Below are 12008 nucleotides of genomic sequence, written 5' to 3'. Positions count from 1 at the left end.
GTCATTGCTTTTCTGTTGGTCTGCCGTAGTCAAAACAAAATAAAAAAAATCCTTCCAGTAGCACCTTAGAGACCAACTAAGTTTGTCATAGGTATGAGCTTTCGTGTGCATGCATATATCTGAGGTCATTGGGAGAGTCAAAATGGCTATATAGCACTCTCGAAGCATCACCCTCTGGAAACGTCCCTCCAGGTAGGACCCCAATCGGTGGTTTCATGTAGATGTCAAACAGCATAGGGGATAGAATTGAACCCACATTGAAAGCTCCACAGGGCTGAAAAACACTCAATCTGGGAAGAACCATCCAAGTAGGAGCAGAACCACTACAAACCAGTGTCATCCACACCCAACTTGGACAGCTGCTCCAGAAGGATACCATGGTTGATGGTCTCAAAAGCCAATGAGAAGTTGAGGAGAATTAGCTGGGACACATGTCTCCTGTCTTTCTCCCGACAGGGGTCATCCTACAGGGTAACCAAAGCAGTTTCCTTACCAAAACCAGGCCTAAACCACAACTGAAATAGATCAAAAATCAGTTTCCTCCTAGAGCACCTGGAACTGGTCCATGAACCCACTCAGGTACCATAAGGCAAATGAGGTTGGCCAACATCGCATTGGAACTTTGGTGCTCTTCCATTTAATAGGATTTTAGGGGGTTATTTTCTACGTTGTTTGCAGATTTGATCATAATATGTGCCCTAGTGGCTCAGTTCAGATGTCACACCACGGTCAGCTATGGTTCAGCATGGTATTTGGACTGACAAACCATGATTTCCAATTTACGGGCAAACTAGAATCAGAAATAGCTTTGCAAACTATGGCTTGACAACTGTGGTTAGCTTAAAAACTGGAAGTGGATGCTTCTGATGCCCTCCTCTAGTGTACCCAAGAAGAGAGGAGCTGGGAAGGATTCAAGCCCGTCCACTCACCCCTTTTGTTGCCGCAGCATTGCAGGACGTCAAAGGTTTCACCAGGGCCCCAACAAGGGAACTGGAACAGCAGTGCCCTTCCTGATAGGGGGGGGGGCTTAAGCCCCCTCCGCCTATCAGGAACTGGATCCTGGTCTGCACCCAGCTTTGGCTAATGGGGATCCAGCTGGGGACTTGGGCTGCGCCAGGGGGCGTCACTGACAGAGCAGGTAGGCTTCCCTCAGATCCACCCCTTGCCCATTTAAGCAGCCCATACCTGGGGCACTACCTGTTCGTTCCTTCACCGGGTTTTCCCCCCTGCCCACCAACCCTCGGTTTAAGCTGATAGTCAATGACTTTGCTGTTCCTTAAGGGGGCCGGGTGGGAATTTGCCCACTGGGCTAATTGGCACTGTGACCCGGTGGTTTTGCCTACCTCATAGCAATCGTCACAGCTGGTTGGGCATAGGGGCAATCCTTTGTTTTGGATGGAAGGGTGGTTGTAGTCTCCATCTGCCCCTCCAAACTCTGGGGTATCCCGTTAAAGGGATCCAGGGAGAGTGGCCATGTCCACATGTCTGGGGTGGGCAGGGCTGAAGGCACTCCCTCAGACGGTGGTCCCTGAGGGAGGTCACCCTATTATTTGATACAGGTAGGTAGCCGTGTTGGTCTGACGTAGTCGAAACAAAAAATAAAAAAAAATCCTTCCAGTAGCACCTTAGAGACCAACTATGTTTGTCATAGGTATGGGCTTTCGTGTGCATGCACTTCAATCTCCCAGGACAATCTATACAAGATCTCAAAGTAGCAGTCTTATTACAGAAAAATTTCAGAAACCGACTGGAAAGAGAAGTTGCTGAATTGCAACTCATTACCAAGCTTAAAACCATGGAGAGACCTGGTCTGAATAAGGACATTGGATTCTTATCTCATTATACATGATAAAGCTTTCTTTAGCTATCTCACCCCTTGCTTTTTCCTGCAAGACCAATTGCAGTCGTTAACAGTCGTCAACAGGTTCACCATTCCTATCACCCAATCACCCATTCCTACCACCCTTCTGAGTAATACCCCTCCCCACCCTCTGACCTATACATAAGGGTCTGGTGACTTCTGTTTCAGTGTATCTGAAGAAGTGTGCATGCACACGAAAGCTCATACCAATGACAAACTTAGTTGGTCTCTAAGGTGCTACTGGAAGGAATTTTATTTTATTTTTTGTTCCTATTATTTGATGTAAGTCTTAGGAACCCCCACCTGGATTGACCACGCATCACTTCCAGTGGGCCGGAAGTATTGCCCCATGCCCAAGCCAAACCTCTTTCATCTGTATTCAATAAAGTTGTGGCCTGTTTTGACCCAAAAAACAACCTCACTGGTCTCTTTTTTGCATGGGTTGGGTTAGGAGAACCTGATGCCTGGTCCTGCAAGGCGTTCTGCACCTCATTCAACACCAGAGAACCATTGTTTGCTGTTATATCTTAACGGGGCCAGTGATTCCAGATCATTTTTATACTCTTCTCCTAATAGAAAATAATGGAGAGATGTTTCTGTTGAGTGCCCATTCTTCCCATTTCTGTAGAGAGCAATAAGTAAGGAAAGGTCAATTGCTGCAATCAATATGCAAGTGGCTGTGAGTTGGACCGTGTCTGAATGAAGACACACAGGTAAGGAAGTGTCGTCCAGCATTAGAGACGTCTGCGGAGATGGTTATTGGCAGAAATGACACTGCCATCATATCACCCTCGGTTACGCAAAGGAAAGGAAGCTGGCCTCTCTTGCTGCAGAAGCAGCACTCAGTCATCCCGCCTGGGCTCCGAGAACAACTCAGAATGTCACCGAGAAAGAAAGGTCACCAAAGAAAGACAGCGGAACCTCATGTGAACTCTGGTGTCCCTTATGTAGGCTCCGGTTGGATTTTTGCTACAGGTGCTTTCAGCAAGGCACAAATCTAAGAGACACTCCTGTTTTATACAAACTCAGCCAACGTTCACAAAATGCTAGCTGAAATATGATGACCTTCCACAGCAGGAAACAAGGCAGAGCAAAGACTTTGAACCTCCTTGGAGGGCTCATCCACACTTGCCTTTCCTCCGCATTTCTAGGTACAGGTTCAGACTTTCCAGGTTCATGTCTGAGCAACTTTCTTTCTTTCTTTTTTGCCTTGGCACTTTATAACACTGAGTTGACCAAAGAGCAATCCACAGGCTTTTAGAGGATTGCATAATGACCGTTTCCCCAACATAAAGGGGAGGCGCATTTTGCGCAGTCGCGTGCAGCCCCCCCTGGGATCCCTGAGGCAGTTCTGGATATTGGAGGCTGGCACTGCCTACCTGAGGCTGGAGGCTGCAGTCGCCGCCCACTCAGTTAGCCGACCAATCCAGCCAAGGGGAGGTGTGCCAAGGGGATTGGCCAGGTAGATTCAGGTAGGCTTACCTGCACACAAAAAAGAGGAGCCATTCCTGGGAAGCAGCCGATGGATTCAGAGCTTTCCCACCCTCCACTCCCTAATTTTATGCTTGATTTACAGGTTATTACTTCCACAGGCTGCTTGCTTTACAGGTTTTACTTCCACAGGCGTACACGCACGCAGGCGCTGCTACGACCGGCTGCTGTTAAAGGGCTGGAAAGGAGTTTCCCTGCATTGGCAGGTTTCGCCTTTCCCGTAGCAATTCGCCACAACTTTGGCGATGCAGGCCTTGGGCGGAATCCTTTAGTCATTTACATAAAAGGGAGGGGCGTGGGGGCGGTGACCCCCTGCCCTATTGCGGCGGCGATAACAGGGTTCCCGTAAATGGGGCACAAGGGGGGGCATTTGGCGATGCCAATTGGCTGTTATTGCCCTCCCCTTCCAGCGGCGGCGATCGAGGGTGGCAGGCTATCTGCTTGAACATATGTTCTCCAGAGTTAGCCCAACCCCCACACATGCTGGACAACCCTGAAGATTACCCCACCCCCGACTGGGGGCTGGGAGGGATATATGCCCAATGCCTGCGCCAAGGTATTCCTACATCTGAATTTTAATAAAGTTGTGGTCAATTTAAATCCCATAAAACGTGGTCTTGTGTCATTATTCCACTTGGGGCTGCCCTGGGGACTGGGGGGGGGGACTCCGCCTGACTGTGCAAACCTGCCTGACCAGAGATGATAGTAGGACAACAACAACAGCAACAGCAGCAACAACAACAACAACAACAACAACAACAACAACAACAACAACAACAACAGAGTTGTACCCACTGAAGCTACAATGGCTGTACTGTGCCACAGCTTCGAACACTACGGTTTGATTTCAGCCAGTGCGTCCACAGCTCGCCAGCTTCTGTGCATCTGCCCTTCACTGTGGCCTCATGGATGGGTTTAACAATTGGCTGAACTACATTGCCCAGCTAAACTAACAAGAGCAACAAAAGCAGGAGGAACAAATACAGCACTATACTGTAATTAGAAGTGAACGAAGAGATGAATGGATAATCGGAAAGAGGAGAAGTGGCAGAGCAGAGCTAAATCAGCCATGCACCCGGTTGTCGTTCAGGAAGAAAGCTAAATGCCAAGCACAGCAGAGAACAACTACTAAGAAAGAGCTGGATTTAAGAGCTATTTCAATCAGCATTTGGACCTTTGCACCCACTCACCCCCTTAGTTGCTTCCTAAGCAGAGATTTATTAACTACAGTTCCCTTTCTGGACAGTTTTCCTGGATGGTGGTAGGAGAATTAATCTAGTTAATCTAGATTCAGAAATAGCTTCATTTATTTCACAGTTTGTTACTGGAAGGAACTTACACAAATGTCTCTGTGATAATTAATTTTTGCATAACAGTTATATTGATTTATCTGGCCATTTGAATCTGGATTTAACTATTTTGCTGCTGCTGGAGATGCATCGTTTACAGAGAGAACATCAAGCTGCAGGCAAAATAGCCGTCTTGAAATTTTTTGATTAAAATATAGTTGTATAACTGGGGAGATAATAATATTTTCTTTTTATCATTTACCCTTTCACAATCCCTGTGTGGCTGCTATTAGAGTCATAGTAATTGGGGAATACATGAGCTCATTAACAATTATCTCTGGAATGGTTTGAAGCCAACATTTCCAGGGATTGATGGATTGAAATGTCTGCCATTTTAGCCCCTTCCTTCCTTCCTTCCTTCCTTCCTTCCTTCCTTCCTTCCTTCCTTCCTTCCTTCCTTCCTTCCTTCCTTCCTTCCTTCCTTCCTGTTGAACTTGTCAGCATCTTTCCCCATGGTGTCACATGGGTCTTTCATAGGAGAACATTCAACAATGGAGGGGCCACTGCTGGAAAGACCCTTTCTCTCATGATTTGTACCCCACTTCGCAAGGGCACTCAGAGAAGATTGTCAGATGACAGCCTCAAGGGTCAGGGAGGTACACGAGAGAAAATGTGTTCCTTCAGATACATCAGAGTTGTAAAGGGCTTTAAAGGTCAGAACCAGCACTTTGAACTGGGCACAGAAATGGACTGGGAGCAGGGCCGTCTTACCCATAGGTGCTAGGGGTGCAGGGCACCCGGGCGCCAGGCTCTCAGGGGCGCCAGGCCAAGAGTCTTGGGCCCAAGAGTTGAGTCCAGGGAAGAGCCCGCCCATTGGTCAGAGCGCCGCAGTGGGCTCTTCTGCTCTGCGCCACGAGTTCGGGGGCAACGGAGCCAGTGAGATGCTGAGGCGGCCAGCCAGCTCCGCCCTCCTGCGCACCTGGGACTGGGCAACTGGGAGGGCACCAGCTGAAAAGCTGATAGAAGATGTTCCACGCCACAGAGGTTGTTTGAGCCCTGAGCAATGAGCACCTCCAAACTACAAACCTGGTCCTCCATGACAACCTCCTCCAGAACATGCCTTGCCTGAGCAGATGGATCCCCTCTGTTCTGTGTCCCTCACACGCAGCCTGCTTCCAGTGATCCAGTTACAAAGACTTCATTCAGCATCTCTGCAGTCTCCTTTCCTCCTCAAGAGTACATCTGATCTATTTTGCTTCTCATCTCTTGGTTAAGCCACTTAGTTTGATTTTGTCCTTGCAGTGTTTTTAAACATGACTGGGCTCTCGGACAATAAACAAGGCATATCAGTCAGTCTCAACAGGGTATATCCAATTCTACTCCATCTTCAGCAGTAAACAAAAAACAAAAAATTCACAGAAACACAAATAAATATCTACCAGTTAAACCAGGGGTCAGCAAACATTTTCAGCAGGGGGCTGGTCCACTGTCCCTCAGACCTTGTGGGGGGCCAGACTATATTTTGGAAAAAACAAACAAACAAATTCCCACAAAAAACCCAGAGGTGCAATTTAAATAAAAGGACACATTCTACTCATGTAAAAACATCAGGCAGGCCCCACAAATAACCCAGAGATGCATTTTAAATAAAAGGGCCCATTCTACTCATGTAAAAACATGCTGATTCCCGGACTGTCCGCGGGCCGGATTTAGAAGGCCACTGGGCCGGATCCAGCCCCCGGGCCTTAGTTTGCCTACCCATGAGTTAAACAAATCTTTAGACCTGCAGATGGCGAAGTGAGCACAACTTAAAATTATGGGGAAAGGTTATCTGATAAAAGTCAGTCTTGAAAAGACACGGTTTTATTGACAAAGGGGGATTTGTGCTCCAGATCTAAATGTCAGGTTAACTCTCAGTTGTTCGTTTGGGGTTACGGCTATGTAGTGTTTTTTAGGCTTTGTCCAAACAGCAGCTTAAAGAACAACAACGTGCTCCATAAACGCAGTGTGAGAATCTGGTCATGGCAGGACAACATTAGGGGCTGGGATGGTCTCACACTTAGCAACACCAGCATATAAAAATGTTCAAGCTGAGCATTCTATGACTGCTTTTTCATCTACAGCAGTGATGGCGAACCTATGACACGCGTGTCAGACGTGACACGCAGAGCCCTCACTTCTGGCACGCGCCCCATTGGCCCATTCGTGCTGTTTTTTTTTTGTTGTTGTTGTTGCTGGTAGCCAGATATTGTTTTTAACCCTTTCTGTGCTGTTTTTCTGGCGCTTTGGCAGACGATGACTGGGTGTAACAGCGTTCGTTTTTAACCCGTTCTGTGCTGGGGTTTTTGCGCTTTGGCAGACTATGCCGGTGCTGCGTGTTAGTTCCAGAGAAGGTATTATTCGTCATTTATTTCTGTTCTCTTCCCCCCCCCAAAAGCACAGCAACTTTGGGGCACCCCCCAAAAGCAAAACAACTTTTGCACACACACACCCCAAAAAAACCTCCAACTCTGGGCACTTTGTGATAAATAAGGAGTTTTTGGTTTCGTTTGATTAAATAATTAGTTTTTGGTTTATTAAGTACAGTTATATATTACAATTATACATTTTTGTTATTTAAACTATAAATATCGCAAAATTACGGTTTTTGTTCTTGGAGTGACACACCACCCGAGTTATGCTCAGTTTTTTGGCGAATTTTGACACACCAAGCTCAAAAGGTTGCCCATCACTGATCTACAGAGATCCCCAGTGCCATGGAGCTTTGCCACACTGGAGCATATTGTGTTTCTGCAGCTGTTGGCGTTCCCATTTAAATTGCATTTGTCTACATGCCATTACTCTCAAACAGCACCAGTCTTCATGCTTTCCCCCTGTAAATTTGGGTTGAAGATCACTTTGCCACCTTGGACCCATCAGTATGGGTCTTGGACCACTGCAATGCGCTCTACGTGGGGCTACCTTTGAAGGTGACCCAGAAACTGCAACTAATCCAGAATGCAGCAGCTAGACTGGTGACTGGGAGTCACTGAGACCACATAACACCGGTCTTGAAAGACCTGCATTGGCTCCCAGTACGTTTCCGAGCACAATTCAAAGTGTTGGTGCTGACCTTTAAAGCCCTAAATGGCCTCGGTCCAGTATACCTGAAGGAGCATCTCCACCCCCATCTTTCAGCCCAGACACTGAGGTCCAGTGCTGAGGGCCTTCTGGCGGTTCCCGCGCTGCGAGAAGCCAAGTTACAGGGAACCAGGCAGAGGGTCTTCTCGGTAGTGGCACCCGCCCTGTGGAACGCCCTCCCAACAGATGTCAAAGAGAAAAACAACTACCAGACTTTTAGAAGACATCTGAAGGCAGCCCTGTTTAGGGAAGCTTTTAATATTTGATGAATTATTATATTTTAACCTTTTGCTGGAAGCCGCCCAGAGTGGCTGGGGAAACCCAGCCAGATGGGCAGGAAATTAATTAATTAATTAATTAATTAATTAATATTATTATTAAGTATCCATCTCCCTAACCTACCTCATCCAGGTGGTTAGGAGGATAACACGGGGGAAAGGAGACTCATGGGTGCTGCCTTGGGCTCCTTAGTAAAAAGGTGGACTGGATACTAACATACAGTAATACTGATAATAAGGAATAAAAACAGAAGTCTCACTCCAGCCTTCCTGTCCCTGATTTTGAGGCTTGGAATGTTGAATTTCCTTTGTTAAATGAGCAGAGAACTGCCAGTACATATAACCTGCCCTATTTTTCTAGATGTTTCCCTGATGACCATCCCACAATAATATAGCAACTCACCTTAAATCTGCAAAGGGTTTGATTTTGAGATGCAGTAAAATTAAAGTATTTCAGTTTTGGAAAAAGTTGACACTCCTCCGTTTACGTTTTGGGAGGTACTTTTTTGAAACCCTAACTTTCCATTCTCGTTGACGACTTACCTTAAAGCAAAATTTGTACAGATCAGATGGCCAGACTTGGTACTTTCATATCCTGTTTCCCACCTGCTATTACTATATCCAACAAACAGTCGGTACAAAATCAAATTAGGAAGATTAGAAATTTTTGCAAACAAATTCAAACTGGGAACATTTGATTGATATTTTCCCCATGACAATGTTGCATAAGTGGTGGGAATGTAAGAAAATCAGAAACTTTGGGGACAGTATCTATGAAGAATTGAAATACATACACACACACACACACACACACACATTTGTTAAAAAGCTGGAAGCATTTCTCTTGGGTTTACTAACATCACATAAAAGAAAAGAAGGATATTTCTATATTTCTATGCGATTAATGTAATGTAATGTAATCGCTAAGCAGAAATGAAAAGCCGAATGGAAATATGTTGAGGATTATCTGATTAAAGAAGGTATAAATATCGAATTGGTGATTTGCTTAAACGGAAACATATACAGGGAAGTGTATAGAAACAATGTAATTAATAGTTTAGATAAGCAAGTTAAGTTAAAATACAGTGGCGCCTCACTAGACGAACACCTCACGCAACGAAAAAATAGCAAGACGAAAACGTTTTGCGATTTTTTGGCAGACTCGCTAGACGAAGTTTTCTATGGCCGTGCCATAGAAAACTTCGCAAGACGAAGCAGGGCGCCACGAGGATGAGAAAGTCAGGCCGAGCCTCCTCCTGGGAGCCCGCCCGCCTCGCGCTTCCGCCGCCGCCATCACCCGGCTTCCGCAGGGACATGGTGATTGGCGCCGCCGCACCGAAATGGCTGCTGGCAGCCGAGCAGCAGCTGGATCTCCACTCACTCTCACCTTAAGCCGCCGTGCACGGAAGAGTGCAAACGGGACAGGCCAACCAGGCAGACTGTGCGCGAACGGGCTGTCTGTCTGGTTGGGCGCGAGGGTCTGGCTGCTGGGGAAGGAGGGAGGGAGCCTCTCCCTGGCCCTCCTCCTGCTTCCCCCTCCCCAGAGCCTTTAAAATTTCCGGCCGTGGCAGGTGAGTTGGCGCCCTTTTTTTGCACTTTTTTTTTTTTTTTTTTGCCCATAGGAACGCATTAATTAAATTTCAATGCATTCCTATGGGAAACCGTGCTTCGCAAGATGAAATTTGCGCGATACAAAATGACTCGTGGAACGAATTAATTTCGTCTTGCGAGGTACCACAGTAACAGTTTAGATAAGCAAGTTAAGCTAAAATTTTAAAATGGAAGCGATGTACAAACAATAGGGAGTCAATTTTTTGTTTTTATATCTTTTTTTGTTCTTTTATGTGTTGTTTATGTTTTATATTGCTTTATATTGTGTGTTTAATTTGTGTTTGATTTGTTGTTGTTTTTTGTCATGGGCTACTTATTTCTTTTCTCTCTCTCTCTCTTTTCTGTAATATTTTAATGTTATTAAATAAAGATGATTTTTAATTTTTTTAAAAAAAGAAGGATATTTTTATATGCCACAACAGTGGCAAGAATGACCGCTTCCCCAACATAAAGGGGAGGCGCATTTTGCGCAGTCGGGTGCAGCCCCCCCTGGGATCCTGAGGCAGTCTTGGAAGTTTGGAGGCTGGCACTGCCTACCTGAGGCTGGAGGCTGGAGTTGCCGCCCACTCAGTTAGCCGACCAATCCGGCCGAAGGGGGCGTGCCAGGGGGATCGGCCAGGTAGGATCAGGTAGGCTTACCTGCACACAAAGAAGAGGAGCCATTCCTTGGAAGCAGCCGACGGATTCAGAGCTTTCCCACCCTCCACTCCCTAACTTTCTGCTTGCTTTGCAGGTTATTTACTTCCACAGGCTTCTTGCTTTTCAGGTTTTTCTTCCACAGGCGTACACGCACGCAGGCGCTGCTATGACTGGTCGCTGTTAAAGGCCTGGAAAGGACTTTCCCTGCATTGGCAGGTTTCGCCTTTCCCGTAGCAATTCGTCACAACTTTGGCGATGCAGGCCTTGGGCGGAATCCTTTAGTCATTTACATAAAAGGGAGGGGCGTGGGGGCGGTGACCCCCCGCCCTATTGCGGCGGCGATAACAGGGTTCCCGTAATCGGGCCTCAAGGGGGGGGCATTTGGCGATGCCACTTGGCTGGTTATTGCCCTCCCCTTCCAGCGGCGGCGATCGGGGGGGCGGGCTATCTGCTTGAACATATGTTCTCCAGAGTTAGCCCAACCCCCACTCATGCTGGACAACCCTGAAGATCACCCCACCCCCGGCTGGGGGCTGGGAGGGATATACGCCCAATGCCTGTGCCAAGGTCTTCCTACATCTGAATTTTAATAAAGTTGTGGCCATTTTAATCCCATAAATACATGGTCCTGTGTCTTTATTCCACTCGGGGCTGCCCTGGGGACTGGGGGGGGGGGGGCTCCGCCTGACTGCGCAGTACTTATTGCCAGAAAATGGAAGGGAGAGGAGGTTCCAACAAAGGAAGAGTGGCAGATAAAATTATTTGAATACATTGAGCTTGCTAAAATGACAGAATTAATTAGGAATCAAACAACCCAAAAGTTCAGTAAGGAATGGGAGTGTTATAAAATCTACTTAAAAAAAATAATTGTTCACAAGTAAAACCTTTATTATGCTTTGATTGATTTTTGCAAAATGCAGAACAGTTACTATAATTAAATCATATAGTACCAAGAAATGAGAACCATCTAAAGAAGGCAGTTGATTACGGAAAAGTATGACTCAAATTGAGGTGGACGGGAGTCATCTCAAAAGAATAGAACGTTAATGATTGGTAAGTTAGAATATCAATTATTGGTAATTGGCGGAGGAAATTTTTTTTAGTTAATACGTGTTTTTATGTTTTTTGTTATCTTTATTTGTGGTTCAAATATTGGGCTGTGTTTTTTTTTCTTGTGGATGTATGTAAGAAGCAAAGTTCAATAAAAAGAAAGAAGGAAAGAAATCCCCCCCCCCCTGAATTAATTCCGGCTGCTTTCACAAGCAGCTACCTTTTCCCCGAGTCACCTTGCAAATGTATCTCTCTCTGCCAAAAACTTCAGCAGAAAGGGGAATTATTCATAACCTTTCATAAACTCAAAGACTGTGAGAAGAACTTACAGAAACAAGGAAACCGGTCAAACGTCGTGAAGTGGCTCATCCAGGTGTATTGCTGCTGGGTCTCCATCTTCAATCTGCCCCTTCTTTAGAGTTGTGTTGGACCAAAACCACTCTGACAGACAACGCTGACGGAAGGGCAAAGAGTATGATGGCATGTTTACACACCCCAGAGGTCTCATCCAAGTTACAAATTTATCTTTCAGACCTTGACCTGCCTGGAATAGTTTGTGGATATACCTGCTTTGGGGGTCTTTCTTTCTCTCTCCCTCTCTCTATGCTAACACAAGAAAGACAGTGTCTGACAAACGCATTGTCTCCTAGGTAAAACATATTATTATTT

The 12008-nt window shown here is 46.2% G+C and overlaps 1 protein-coding gene across 2 annotated transcripts in view; it reads right to left on the bottom strand.

The window, feature by feature from the left end:
* The window catches only part of RXRG (retinoid X receptor gamma), a 95755-nt gene extending 83991 nt beyond the window's left edge, over nt 1-11764 (bottom strand). The window contains exon 1 of one of the 2 annotated variants that reach the window (XM_035123681.2): nt 11669-11764. In XM_035123681.2, coding sequence (XP_034979572.1) covers nt 11669-11735 — 67 coding nt within the window. In that variant the 5' untranslated portion in view covers nt 11736-11764. The remainder of the gene's footprint in view (nt 1-11668) is intronic. The other variant, XM_035123682.2, reaches the window with a different exon arrangement.
* Nucleotides 11765-12008: the final 244 nt, after the last annotated feature.

This window comes from Zootoca vivipara, chromosome 7, assembly GCF_963506605.1.
Source record: "Zootoca vivipara chromosome 7, rZooViv1.1, whole genome shotgun sequence".
NCBI classification, from domain to species: Eukaryota; Metazoa; Chordata; class Lepidosauria; order Squamata; family Lacertidae; genus Zootoca; species Zootoca vivipara.
The sequence above is the reverse complement of the archived record's forward strand: the minus strand, read 5'-3'. Positions and strand labels throughout refer to the sequence as shown.